This window comes from Cyprinodon tularosa, unplaced genomic scaffold, assembly GCF_016077235.1.
Source record: "Cyprinodon tularosa strain WSP-4 unplaced genomic scaffold, ASM1607723v1 ctg283, whole genome shotgun sequence".
In the NCBI taxonomy this organism is placed as follows: Eukaryota; Metazoa; Chordata; class Actinopteri; order Cyprinodontiformes; family Cyprinodontidae; genus Cyprinodon; species Cyprinodon tularosa.
Window position 1 is genome coordinate 581,935 of NW_024038989.1, and position 14,307 is coordinate 596,241.

At 36.1% G+C, this 14,307-nt stretch overlaps 1 protein-coding gene across 1 annotated transcript; it reads right to left on the reverse strand.

Moving 5' to 3' along the window:
• Positions 1 to 859: 859 nt before the first annotated feature.
• On the reverse strand, positions 860 to 11,278 carry slc43a3a (solute carrier family 43 member 3a). The gene is made up of 13 exons (XM_038290533.1): positions 11,130 to 11,278; positions 10,380 to 10,675; positions 6,742 to 6,871; positions 5,901 to 5,947; positions 5,627 to 5,703; positions 5,442 to 5,534; positions 3,971 to 4,110; positions 3,746 to 3,888; positions 2,829 to 2,972; positions 2,609 to 2,716; positions 2,345 to 2,531; positions 1,500 to 1,623; positions 860 to 1,426 (listed from the first exon to the last, which is right to left on the reverse strand). The coding sequence occupies exons 2-13, from the start codon at positions 10,567 to 10,569 to the stop codon at positions 1,277 to 1,279; spliced, it is 1,533 nt and encodes a 510-aa protein (XP_038146461.1). The 5' UTR covers positions 10,570 to 10,675; positions 11,130 to 11,278; the 3' UTR covers positions 860 to 1,276.
• Between the last annotated feature and the right edge of the window lie 3,029 nt (positions 11,279 to 14,307).

Below are 14,307 nucleotides of genomic sequence, written 5' to 3' on the forward strand. Positions count from 1 at the left end.
ATCTAGCGTGCAGACTGTAGCAACATGAACATCTCCCGCCCACCGCTTCTCCCCCCCCAACAGTACGGCGAGCGTTACGGGACAAAATGTCTTCCACGACGTCCGCATCACCTACCTTCTCAAGTGATGAGGTTTGTTTACATAGATAATTTTACAGATAGTATTTCAATAGTCTGTGTAGGGTATAGAGTTCATGTAGACTTAAGATAATAAATATACCCGTTATTTTTTCTACATCGTGACATTTTGGCGATCTCGCAATCGCTAGTTTGTTGGCTCTGCGCTGCCGTAGCGCAAAGATGTCTGCCTCCATGGCTGCGAGACCCGCTCCTATGTAATTATAAATAACGAATTCTAAGGCAACGCAAATATTAAGGTTAAGAGGCTGAGCTCGTAGATGATGATAAATAACATAGTTATGTATAATATATTACATTTCTGACTGTATATCCCTGTAATTATTACACACTGTAGCTTTAAATAAAAAATTAATGGGAAAATATATATGGGTCATCGATTATCCGAGGTGAGGGGCATGTTATTTATTTTTTTTTTTAAGCATGGATTTAGCAGAGTTTTGTTGGGGTTTATTTAAATCTCTTTTTGTGTGTTTTTCCTGTAAAACACTCCAAGTTAGCCTGTACCTGAAGAGGCATACATGCAAATGTCTTTTCCAAAAAACAATAGTATTCATGTTGATGAGTGTATGTAAACTATAGATGACTAGATCATCTATAAAAGGATGATCTGGTCTTTATTCAGATAAAAAGTGGTAAATAATATCTCCTTTTTTTGCAAAATAGTAGAACAAATATAAGTATGGGTTTGCATTGAACAAAAATGAGCCAAAATGCAGAAACAATGTGAAACAGCTCTCTATGAGATTTATTGATCAATTCTCTTATCAGAAACATTCTGTTGTCGTTTTTTTTAAATGCCAGGAGGGCGACGGCCAGGATCCTGGAGAGACAATGGCAGCCCAATAATCTGGAAACGCTCATGGAGTCATTTTCTAATCTTTAGTCCTGCTGAACACCGAAATACACCCTGACTTCATTCACTTAATAAAAATCATTTAACCTGATAAAAATAAATCAAACAACAACAAAAAAATCACATTGGTTCCTGTGAAATATTAAAAAAACATAAATCTGCTTATACAAAAAGGTAATATAAAATATTCGTATTACTATTTCCTAGTAAAAATCATGAAATGAAAACAAACCAAATGGAAATTTAGGAGCAGAAATGTAAACACATAAAATGAGTTAATTTTCTACAGTTTAGCTTGAACCAATCTGGGATCTAAATGAGCTTCAGTCAGAGGGATGTTCTCCCTGCTGTGGGCTTTTCTCCTGCAGTAGATGAAGATGTAAACGGGATGGATGAACACCAGAAAGGTGAGGAGAGAAAGAGAAACATCCACCTGAAACAGAGAGCCCATGAGATCTCATGCAGAAACATGTTAGAATAATGCCTTGAATCTGAAGTGAGCTCACATAAAACGGATCTCCATGGAGAGCTCCTTTGACCAAGGCAAAGCAGGGGTACTGCAGCAGAGAAATGAGAGCAGAGAGCGCCATCACCAGGCCATACAGCTTCCCAAAGTGGCAGGATGGAAAACTGAGGCAGAAGGAGTCAATCAGAAAGAAAATCAGAGATGATGTTTGTTCACTTGGGGAGAAAACCAGCTTATCCCTTAGCAAAAAGTAGTTTATTCAAGTTTCTTTAATATATTCTTCTGGCTACACTTGAATAAGTGTAGCCAGAAGAATATGTTAAAGAAAGAAAGAAAATGCATGCAGATCATCACACCAAAACCCCTTTTAAAAGTATTAAAAGAAATATTCCCAATGCCAAAAGAACTGGGTTTATTAACAGAGAACAGCTATCTCCATGTCTAGATTAAATGGTGTCCAAGGAATCTCACTTGTTTTGCAGAAAATGTAACTTAGGTGAAATTATTGGGTCAGGAGATCAGCAGATTTCTCTTAAAAATCTAAAGAAAATGATTAATTTACGATAACTTTAAAATCCGATAAAAAATCAAAACATCACAGGTGTATCCTGGTGTACCCTGCATTGCAAAATAATCAAACTCCTCCAACCTTTTCTCACACTTTGCCACATTAGAGCCATGATATCCACTCACCACGCTGCTGCTACTACAATGTTTCACTAAGGGCAGCAGCACATTGGGATTATAAATGATCAAATTATTTTTTACAGACACAAATCTGAAAAGTGTGGTGTGCATTTGTATTCAGTCAACTTTGCTTTGAACCCCTAAATAAAGTGAAATTATGATTTTCTGCTACATCTGTGTTCTGTAGCAGCCACTTACGCGATGCTAAGGAAGGCTGCATTTCCCCCATACAGAAAGGACCTATTGAGAACCTGCAGGATGAAGGTGAGATACTGCAGCGAGAGGAGAGGGATGGAGGCGCAGACAGAGAAGAGGAGGCACTGCAGAGAAGTCAGGAACAGAGACAGGTAGGAGGAGCGCAGGTCAGCATCATGTTCAGTTTCTCCTGCAGTAGAAGGAAAAGAAAGGGTGAGAAAAGTTACTGCTCCCATCTGTGCAATGGAGCATGCAGCAGGGAGTTACCAGCAGCTCGAGGCCTTCCTTTGTGTCTGTCCAAGATGAGTCCATTCCAGGGCGCACAGACCACTCCACACAGTTGAGTCATTGCAAAAGCATTGGTGTACTGGCTCACTTAGAGGCACATGGTTAAACACAGGAAATGTCAAAAAGAAATCATAATAATTATCTGAAAGTTAAAATCAGAAGAAAAGGGAAGCTGGAGAAGCGATCCTTGGTAAGTTACCCAGGTCAGCGTCGTTTCTGGCCAGCCGACTCAGCCTGGAGTTCAGCGTGCCGATGAAGAGGTAATGCCTCAGCTGCATTATGGAAAACCACAACAGATGCCAGAGGAAGAACCAGGACAGGACACAGCTCCGGAAACTCGACACTTAATGAGGCAGAGGGACACATACAATGATTTGGAGCAGTTAATCAATTCCTGTCATCCCAGTATAAACCCCAGACGTGTTGACTTCAGTTTCAGCAAAATCTAATTAGGGGATTATTGGGACTTCATAAGTTTGTTCCAGAGATTTGGAGCAAAGAGCGCTACAGATTTTTATCTGTAAAGAAAAAGTTTACATCTGGGATTTTCCTTCTACTTAGCAGTTCTGCTGAAGTTTGTGTTGGTCTGTTATTTCATATCCCCTAAGAAATTCAACTTGGGGTTTGAGCAATCATTTGCACCTAGAGTTTATGAATGTTAAATATTTAGCTTTGTGGAAGGTACAAAGTGGGTAAGATGTATTAATATTTATTAATATAAAATTTTAATCTAAAATACAACTAGGCACATGTCGGCATGTGAATGTTTTTTTCTGAAAGAGGGATTTTATATATTTTAAACAAAGAAGCAAAATAAAGAGATACACAAATTAGATTTTTTTTTCCAGATCACATTTTAATTTGTCCTCATATCTTTTTGCATCTCTTAATTACTGAATAAGAGTTTAAGGCCAATATCTCCTCTCTTTATGAAATGGACCAGAATTATTTTGTCAAATAGTAACTTTGTTTGGTATTTCTTTTATTTGCGTATATTTTGCACTGGAAACTTTATGTGCATTTAAGTAATATATTTATCTAAGTAGATGTACTTATATTTAAGTTTTTTGCACTCTTTGTTGAGGTAATCACCTGCTATCAGACTAGGGTTTCTACCTTTTTCTGCGTTTTCCATCTCTTTTTCGTCTGACCTCATTGTTTCCTCCTTCTCACTGGAATCCAGAGCCAGTCTCATTTTAGCCTCCCTCGTCCTCTCCAGCTGCTCCACATTATAACTGTTGGACTGGCCACAGTTCACCCTGAGCATCAGGACACAGGGCATGTCAACAGGTTTCAGCCCCAGAGGAGAAAGCGAAGAACAACAAGCGATAACACTCTCACCCGTATGTGTAGCACTGGGGTAGAGGGTAGGGGATGTGGGTTCTCGGCATGAGGAGGAAGGTCCTCGCCAGGTGAGCGACGCTGCAGAGGGACAAGGCCAAGAAGGACGAGTGGAGAGACACTCCTTGCTCATATAGAAACTGCAAAGCAAAGAAAACGCTATTATTAGTTATCCCCTTTCAGAAAACTGTTAGGCTACTTTCAGAAAAATCAAATAATCATAATTTTGAAACACTTTATTGTTGCTAAGGGAAAGATGGACTCTATGTCCCAAATAGCATCATGTGTCTCTGTTGCATTTTTAGGTTGTTTGTGTAAATGCTTGATTTACATATAACAATTAATTCAATAAATACAACGTAAACTTAGATTTGATTTAAGGATTGCCTAACAGCAACCATTATAATTGAATGCACAAATACCACAGTATGATTTTTCTCTATAGAGGGATGGCAACAGAGAGTAATAAGATCAGGTGAAGATGCCCCATGGACACTGACTCCAATGCATTATGCAGTCTGCATAGAATAACAATCCAGTTGCAGCTGCCCAAACCCCAAAACTGCTGTAACATGTCTTCATTATCTAACAGATTCATCAAATGCTTTAAAAGGTTGAAACTGCCCTGCTTCAGTCTGCATACAGAACTCATTTAATATTTCGGTTGAGATTGAAAGCATAAGATTGTGCTAAAAGCCATATTTTAAGAGTCTATTCTCATCATTGTAAAACGCCGTAATGAATTTCTTCAAACATTTTAAAACAAACAAGGAATAAAGAAACTTAAATAAACATTAATATATAACTTGTATTAAATAATAACATAACATGTATACTGCATAACTTTCAGTTAAACGATATATTAACCTCATCATATTTTGTTTTATATTTAAGCTGTGTTACTTTTTGAGTTACTGACTGTCGCCCTCTTGTGCCAGTCTCCTTTCACATAGCTCCCTTCTAGTTGCTTCTATCCACATCTGCTCCCTATCAGTTGATTACCCCAGTTTTTGTTCTGTCCCCCATATATACCACTCATGTGCAGTTCTTCATTGCTGGTTTCTCTTCATTGCTTGAATCCTCATGTGTGTTTTCTCCCTGGCATCTCCTGGTTTTGATTTCTTGCTTTTGTTTCTTAGATTTGTGTTTCTGTTGCAATCTGTTGCAATCTTCATCCAAATAAATCTTATTACTATCTCTCTTCAAAATCATAACCAGTTTCAATTAAAATTACAAATCTAAATCAATCATCTAAATGTTTCTCTTTCCAGATTCTCTCTCCTCTTGTAGCTTCTGTGCTCTGATGAAGATAAACATCTTCTTCCTCTCTGCCAGTCTCATTCAAAGTCACTAAATCTGTCTGTTTATGAAATTTCTTTTCTAAGGTCAGATCTCTAATTTACCAAAAACAAATATAAAAATGTGTGTTCAAAGCTTTCCTCTAAGCAGACATGAGGTAGTGGGAATTTACCTTGATGATTAGAAAGACGGCAGAAGAAGAGTCAAAGGCTCCGTTGTACAGGGTGATGATGGTGGATCGATGAGCCGCAAAGAGATTCCCAACCTTCCCAAGATAAGAGACGGAAATTATGCAGTTATAACTCCCTCCTTTATTTGAATGGCAATGAACAAACAGCCCATTTAAAGTGGAATCACCTGCATGTTAGTCATAAGGAGCAGAATTCCTCCCACAGCGATGCAGGACAAGGCAGGGAAAAGCAACAGGGAAGATGCTGCAGAGCAATGAAGGAGAAGGAATGACAGCAATCTTTTATTTACAGAGGACATTAATAAACGTATTAGATATATATATATATATATATATATATATATATATATATATATATACACTTTGAGATATTCTCTCTTTAGTCCATTGGAACCTAATAAATGAATTCGATATATAAGTTTGCATAAGATGTTTACAAACCTGCGCTGGAGAAAGCCACTAGAAGGGTTCCAGTGGTGTACAACAATCTAGAAAGAGAAAAAAAAAATTGAATACCTAAAAAAGTTGAAGGTATATTATTAGCTGAACATATTTGAAACTACTTTTTCTATCACTTTTATTTAAATGATTTTTGCCCCTGGAAGCATACAATCATCTTTGGGGGAATTATATGTATTTAGAGTTTTTTTTTTTTTTTTTTTTTTTACCTACATGTTAAGAGCTAATAGAAAATAATATGCCAACAAGCCCTGGTAAGGTTGTATCTGTTTCCAATCAGCCAAGCTGTGAATTTAATAGAAAATTAGGCAGAAATCTTTGAAAAGATTGTTTAAACACTGTAAAAGGAGTATCAGTTAAGTAAGATTGGTAGACAGACAGACAGACAGACAGACAGACAGACAGACAGACAGACAGACAGACAGACAGACAGACAGACAGACAGACAGACAGATAGATAGATAGATAGATAGATAGATAGATTATTTCTTCTTCCAAAAAGATCAAATTGTGGTTAGAATTGTCACCATATGTTCTGTGAATGAGCTACTGATATTGATGAGTTGTTGTTGACAATATTAGGTGAAATGAGTTGGTATATTCTTTGGTCCCTTCTCATTCATCATTGGGTTCCTCCTCTCATACTAACTGTAAAATCAATAAGTAACTAAGCTACAAGCTAAAATGTATGTTTCAGATTCAATATAACCCTCTTCCTACATTTTGTATTCAAAACGGCAGGATGTTTAAGCAGAACCAAGAACCCAGTAACCCCTCAGTGCCTTGGTGCCCTGACTGCATGCAGATTGATGCCTGAACTTACATTGCCAGCAGCCTGGTCACCATGGTTCCGAATCGATCAAACAGGAAGCCATTGATCAGACTCAGGAAGTTGTTTAGGAAGGAGGCGATCGTGAAAATCAGTGAAAACTGCTCATCCTGTCTGCTGCAGTCTGAAAGAAAGAGAAACATTAAGACATGGAGAACATTTAACAAGCAACTTGTGTTTTATCACCCATAAAATGAGTAAAAACTATGCGCACACGGAGGTGGACCATGACAGATCAATTCAAAGCTTTTAACCCATTTATATTGTTAACAATATCCAGTAACATTGAACAGAGAGACAAGTGGAAAAGGTGAACAAATATTTCAGAATATGTTTGGATCCAGTACAGATCTATAGTCTTGTTGACAGAATACTAAATCTGATCAGGTGAGTTAATAAACGTCACCTGTGCAAATAGGATTTGCCCTTTTACATCCATTTATAAGCCATAGTCTGCAGTGAGGTAAGGAAAGGATCAAAAGGATCTTCAAGGTGTAAGTCAGGAGAAGACCCTTTTTATTAGTTGTTGCACTAATTTCATCCTTTGTTTTAGTTTTAGGCACAAGATTGAAAAAAATCTGAATATTGTATCTGTGTAGTAATGTATAAATATAATAAAGAGCAAACACAAAATGTCACTTTTAGAAAAAGGTTCAGTAACAGCTGATAAGAACTGACTTGTGCAAAACATTAAACACCAGTTAACACTGCTTAAAAATAATTTGATAAATATAAAAATGAGGTTTATGAATCCGGAATCTCTGTATGTTTTAGTATTTCCCTTTAAATTGCAGTTTTTATTCATTTTAGGTGATAAAAATGTTGTCTGAATATAGTTTGTTTTTGTTAATGCTGGTTAGCTACATTGCCCCCATTAAGGGGCAGGTTTATTGCAATAATAATAAGAGGGAAAAAACAAGTCAGAAATAGCTCCCAGGATTCACCATCATCTGTTTGGGTGTGTTTGAGATGTTTTTTTTTTTATCTGATTTCTGATTTATTCATAACAAAGAAAAACACACTTTAAACACTCAAAACACTTTTCTAGTCTGGATATAAAATGCTAATTTTGTTGCCTTTTTTGGTTTCAGGAACATTTTATGGTTTCTATAATAGGAATGAATAATAAGAATAATTATAATAATACCCAAACTGGAGACTTTTAATAGTTTAGTCTGTTTTACTAGATGAAAAAATATATATAATTACAATTAACACAAAAGACTGCTTGACTAGGTGATATTATTAACGAATCAGAGCTTCTAGTCTGATGCACCTGGAATTTCACTCTATATTGTTCAACAAAGACCTGGATTTGATCTTTATTTCAGTTTTCTCGGTAATGTAATAAGTTACATTTTGGTTAGTACTCCAAAGAGACTTTTTACTATTTACTCAGATAATTACACAAAGGTACAGATTTTATAGTAATCACTCATCCTGAGTGAAGAATTCAGGAACAATGTACAGCTGTCTGCATCAATTCACTCCAAATCATTAAAGCCATACTCTGAGATCGACGTATAGCAGCTGGAAAGACCAGGACAGTTTTACAATTGTCGATGAAAACTTAATGCATTGTAGAGGCTTCTCGTCTCAGAGTGCTGCACACAACCAACAATACAACAAACACACAACATAAGATAGTAAGAATCAAAAACGTAAATAAAGTAATTTGCTTGTTGGTTCGGTAAATGTTCTCCCCTCCTGTTTTCTCGTTACGAGGGAGAGAATCATGTTGGCTTATTGTTAATATTTTTCATTGTTTTCCTGGGAATGTAGGGAGATGGGGGATAAGTGAAATGTATTCCCATGTAAATTAATGTTTTGTACCCATCTAACCCAATAAAAAAAATATATGGTAAAAAAAAAAAAAAAATGTAAATAAAAATTTAAATACTAATAATTTAGAAAATAAACGTTCATTAAAAAATATCTGCTCTGCTTCAGTTAAAGGCCAGTGCAAACAGGTAGGTTTATAACAAAGACTTCAAAATGTATAGAGACTGGGCCATTCTAATATCCAAGGGAAAAGCAGTCCAGGGTCTTTTCCAGCTGTGATCTTGACACAGTTGATGTTACTTTTTGGGTTGATCTCGCTGATTGAACTGGAACATGGACCAACAGAAGCTTGGAAAGACAGAGGGGAGCTGACCTATTTCAATATTTAATACCCAATAAACCAAATACTGAAGGTGACTGGAAACCAGTGCAGAAAAAACATCCAGTGACAGTGAAACACAATAAAGCTGATTGGACTTCACTAAAATCTTATTGGCAAACCCCAGTTTCCAGGAGGACATCCTATTGAATAATTAGACAGATTGAGGTTTTATCCTGAAATACAAAATGACTTATGACATAAACTTTGTTTTGGTTATTTCATTCTCCAAAATCACATTTGTTGTTAGTCTTAACTTTGGCTGACATGACGGCATTATGATTGTGTCATGTATTTATATATGTTGACACATAAAGCTGGATAACCTTATAAAGTTTGATGATATCTATTTGACACATTTGAGACTGGGTATGGTTCCTTGGTTAATGTCAGGTAGTCATAGCAAAGACATTTTAGATCATGTCAACTTTACCCTTAAAGAGTCATCATTTACTCAGTGACACTGCAATGATGAGTGATAAGTTTGCATAAGTGTGATGTAATGTTTATGAAAGTATCATGTCAGCCTTATATACAGCCCTTCGAATAAAATGTTACCAAAATTCCTCTCTTATTATAAAGAAATGATACCATAATAAAATATTTTGTACTAATTGGCCTTAAACCTTTAGCATTTGGTCTGATATATTGTCAGACTAAGAAAAAATTGGTATGTTTAAATTTATACAGTGTGTGTAAATATGCATTTGCATCTGTAAGGATGGATTATTTTCATTCCCGTCAAAACAGACAGCCATATGTTATCATTGACCGTTATAAATGTTACAAATTTGTAATATACCTGCCTTTCTATTTATTTCAAAATAAACAGAAAGTTTAAAAAAAAAAATCAATTAGGCGACTACTAAGAGAAAAATACTTTTTTTAAAGATGTATACATATATGCATATAAATTCAGCATCCTTTTCTGCTCCTCCTTCTAAGTGTCATAATAAATTTGAGATACACTATAAAAATCTGTGATGATTATGTTTGAATAGAAATCAAAAAGGAAAAATTGCACGTTTGTCAAAAGGTAATATGTTAACTCAGAATTACTAATCCTGTTATGTGATACGATTTTTTATCCAACATAATACAGTTGTCCTTTTAAAGACATTATAATGTTATTTAAAACCATTGTTGTTCCTTGTTTTAGGGGTTAGCTTTTAACTGAGAGGTGTAGGGTGTAGGAGTTTGTCCTACAATTGGAAGATCGCCATTTTGAAACCCTAGCTCCACCCGTTTCAGTTATTGTACGCTTGGGCCAGATACTTTGCCCACATTTGTTAGTGATGGAGGTCTGAGGGCTCAGCAGTGCCTCAGCATTGCTTCTGTTAGTGTGCCCCAGTGCAGCTGTGACTACAGTATATGGTTAAATTTGACCATAAATCAATGAATGTGGTGTAGCCAAGCAGTCTACCACTTAATAGTGCGCCACAGAGGAGGGGGACTCCTGCAGTTTGCTCACCTGTCTCTATCAAAGTGCTGTTGCTATCTGTGTCGTTGTTGCAGAGTTCACTGAAGTACCTGTCTTCCTTCAGCACAAACACCAAAGAGGCGTAACCAAACACCACACCAGCAAAGCCCAGACACTCCAGCATCCCGGAGATCAGAGTCAGCCAGTGGCGCGGCTTGGTGCCAACCTGACAGCCTTGCATGCTTTGCTTCTTCTCAGCAAAGCCTCAGATAAGATATCCAGGACCTCCTCCAGAAAAAAAAAATATTCCCTTTAGTTTTTCCAGATAGCAGAAATAATCCACATTTCTTTAAAAAAAAGAGGAGAAAAAACAAAGAAGTTATTCAGCCATATCATTTGGTAAAGTACCAACTTTCCAGAATGTGTTGACCATGTGGGATCAATCCCAAAGCTGTTACGACAAGCCGAAAAAAACTTCTACCGCTGAACGCTGTAACAGATGTTTCATTCTCAACTCCTATTGCTGAAATATATTTCAGTCACACAATAAAATAATGAAGCGTTTTTAAAGCAACATCTGAGCAAAAACAGCTAATATCATCAGCTTTAAAATGCATGCACACAAATGTATGTATAAACAATTACATCTCAGCAAAGCGATGCATTCCTAGTAATGCAAATATTCTACTCCTAGCTGTGCTGTAATTTGGAGTTGGAGCATCTATGTTATATATATGAGATTACATGAAACATTACAGTACATTTAGAATATGAATAAACAATGTTAAATAGAACTTTCACCTTTCAGCCTCTTCGTGCAGTTCCTGTGAGTTTATCTCATCAGTTCTGTGACAGCATGGTGGGAGTTCCCCTTCTTAAATGCTTCTTATCTTTCTCATGCCAAACCGACGCTACGACATACTGACAGCAGACTTCGCAGACAGTGGCAGTTGTCTGCAGGAGGTACTGCCTCTAATCCAGATTAGCTGGGTTAATCTATGAGTGCTGGTGCACAGCACAATAGGACTTCATGTTAGGGTCTAAAAGATAAAAGGTAAGCGCAAAAATAGTTATAAGGACGTTTTTGTAAATGAAATCTTGTTTGGCAATCCTGCAACTTTATCCCACCTCTGGAGATACAGTAAAGCAAATTTGTTATGCAGAGTGCCTTTTTATCAAGTCCACAACACCAGAAGGGAAACCAGATCAAAACAGACGCTCCGGGTAATAATCTAAAATGGCTAATCCGACAGATCTACATTTCTAGGCAGTTTAAGAAGATTTCTCCAGGCTCTCTCAACGGATGTCAGGAAATCCAGATGCGATAAACTTATCTCAAGGTGCCATCTGGCTACGGCCTCAGGGATTTTAAACTGAACTATGGCTACATCCTAAACCAACACACCGGACATATGGCTAAAATGGTTGGAAAAGTTGCAAAAGTGACTCTTAAATAACATAAACTAATCTCAACTTCATGATGTTGCTTGTATGAGAGATTTTGTCTGCTGGACACTCATGTACGGTGGCTCATGGCTTTATCAAATCTTTAAATGAATGATGATTATTTGACAGAATTATAAAAATTAATTTCAGTCTTTTAAATTTCCCAATTGGAATTTACACAAAATCTGAGCAAATATGAGGCTTTTGTCAGATTTCTGCCCAGTTTGCTTTAGTTATATAACAGCAGTATGACATGCCTTGATATAAATACAAACAAGTAAAGTTTGAGTGAAAATGTAAGATGTAAATATAGTAGAGGTGCTAAATTATTAAAATGTGACAATGATCAGAAACAATACAAAACTGACTGAAAGTCAGGTCAGTATCCGATTTTGTTCTTTATACACTTTTTATTATAAAAAGATTGTAAGAAAAGATTTTGTACCATTCTCTGTTCTACTGTGTAAGTTAAATCAATGCATTAGAGATTCTCTAAAAAACTGATTAATATTTGTACATTAATAAAACCTAACTTTTTCTATATTTTAATTAACCAAAAAAAGCAAACATGATGGTGGCTGATTAGCTTACACATGAGATGGTATTCAGGTCTTTATGTCACCATGATAATTATGGCTATAAAATGTTCATTTCAGTTTAATTATTGGATCTTTGTCCCATTCCCCACAGCATCTTCTGAAAACAGCACAACTGACCAGTGAGCTATTTAAATCTATTTTATTCTGTTGCCCTTCTTTTTTAATGATTTATAGTGCATTTTAATCAAACAGCATTTAAGCATTTATTAAAATTTGAAAATGACAACATAATGAAAAAAATTAGTAAAATAAAACAATAAAAATATGTTTATTATGTATGAACTTAAGGTCAACGCTGATTCCTTCCTTCCTTCCTTCCTTCCTTCCTTCCTTCCTTCCTTCCTTCCTTCCTTCCTTCCTTCCTTCCTTCCTTCCTTCCTTCCTTCCTTCCTTCCTTCCTTCCTTCCTTCCTTCCTTCCTTCCTTCCTTCCTTCCTTCCACCAGCATAGTTTCTCAAAATACTTATTGCCATATTCCTCCCATCATACGTTGTTGTCTTTCATTTTATTTATCTTTTCCATGTTTTATTTTAGGTCCTTATCATTAATTTACTCCAAAATCCAAAATTTACATGCAGCATTATTCACCGGAGGATTAAACCTCCATTGCTTCCTTTCAAATCCGTGTCTTTCTGCAGATGGTCTAGGTTCAATTTCATTCCTTAGGGAATTCCTTCAATTAACACTTATTTAGATATAGCCCACAGACTTTCAGTAATTAACATGGTATGGTGGACATTTTATAAGTTTAAGGAAAAGGAAGAAAATAGAATGACAAATGTAATATTGTGAAAAACAAATCCACTTTAATAACTCTTAAAGGTGTTTGGTTGTTCCGACAATGTACCTTCAATGTACGAAGAAATATTGTAATGTATTACTCCCAATTGTTCAAAGATAGTGTGACTAATGGCATCATTACAGTAATTTCCAAATATTAATTAAGTATAATTATGCTTCGTCTAGCTTCAGCTATAACTAAGGATATCAAAATCGCCTAAATGACAATTTCTCAGTACAATAAATTATATCCAATATTTTTTATTATGAACTTCTGCACCATTTTGTTTTCGTTTAGTTTAATCCTCTCCTTGAAGAATAAAATAAAATGTAACTAAGACTAAGCGATCTATCTAAGCGATATCTGTTGCAATAAAGGCAGATGACACCTTATTGTGAAATCTAGAAAGGTTTGTCTTACAATTAAGTTGCCAGATGGAGAGTGAAGTGTTCGAGAAGAAGTGAGAAAGACTTTTGTTGAGCAAAGGAGGGTGGCAGGTAAGTACTTGGAGAGAGCAGTCAATTTGAAAAGAATTGTAACAGAAACAGGTCAGGGAAATGAGAAGAGACATCTCAAAGAGAAAGCTTTAGAAGACTTAGAATTAGACTCAATTTTATTTATCCCTTGGGATTACTTCCTCAGGCAAATTCTGGTTCCAGTAGCTCTTATAGAGTACAAAGAGTTAAAGCAAGATGTCATTAAAGATAAAAATATAACAGACAATATAAAAAGAGTGTATATAGCACCAAAAAAAGCATTAAAAAAGAAAAAGGTTGTAATGTCCTGGAATATGTTTCCTTTAGATATAAAAAATATCTGCAAAGTAGAGAGCTATGGGAAGACTTGAAAGTAGTTGATTGTATTGCAGAGATACACTGACCTTAAAAATATGTAGAAAATTACACAGACCAGGCATGTGTTATCGCACAGTGAGAGAGAGAAGTTATTGCACAGGAGAGACAATAGGTAATGTTTTGCATAAGATGTCCAAGGAGGGGGGTGCTGACACTTGTCCCTCTTCCCATCACCTTCTCCTTCCTCGGAAAACATAGCTACAACGTTGTAATATAGATGAAATAGGATTAACGCACAATGGTTAACAGTGACTAGGAGGCGGCTAAATCGATTGCTCCAGTCACATGGACACAATACAA

What these genes read in the sequence shown, in the direction of transcription:
- slc43a3a (XM_038290533.1), bottom strand. Translation starts at nt 10,569, where the DNA reads ATGCAAGGCTGTCAGGTTGGCACCAAGCCGCGCCACTGGCTGACTCTG. An exon ending in TCCTTATGACTAACATGCAG is followed by an intron (nt 5,535 to 5,626) that starts GTGATTCCACTT and finishes TATCTTGGGAAG; the next exon opens with GTTGGGAATCTCTTTGCGGC. An exon ending in CAGAAACGACGCTGACCTGG is followed by an intron (nt 2,717 to 2,828) that starts GTAACTTACCAA and finishes TGTGCCTCTAAG; the next exon opens with TGAGCCAGTACACCAATGCT.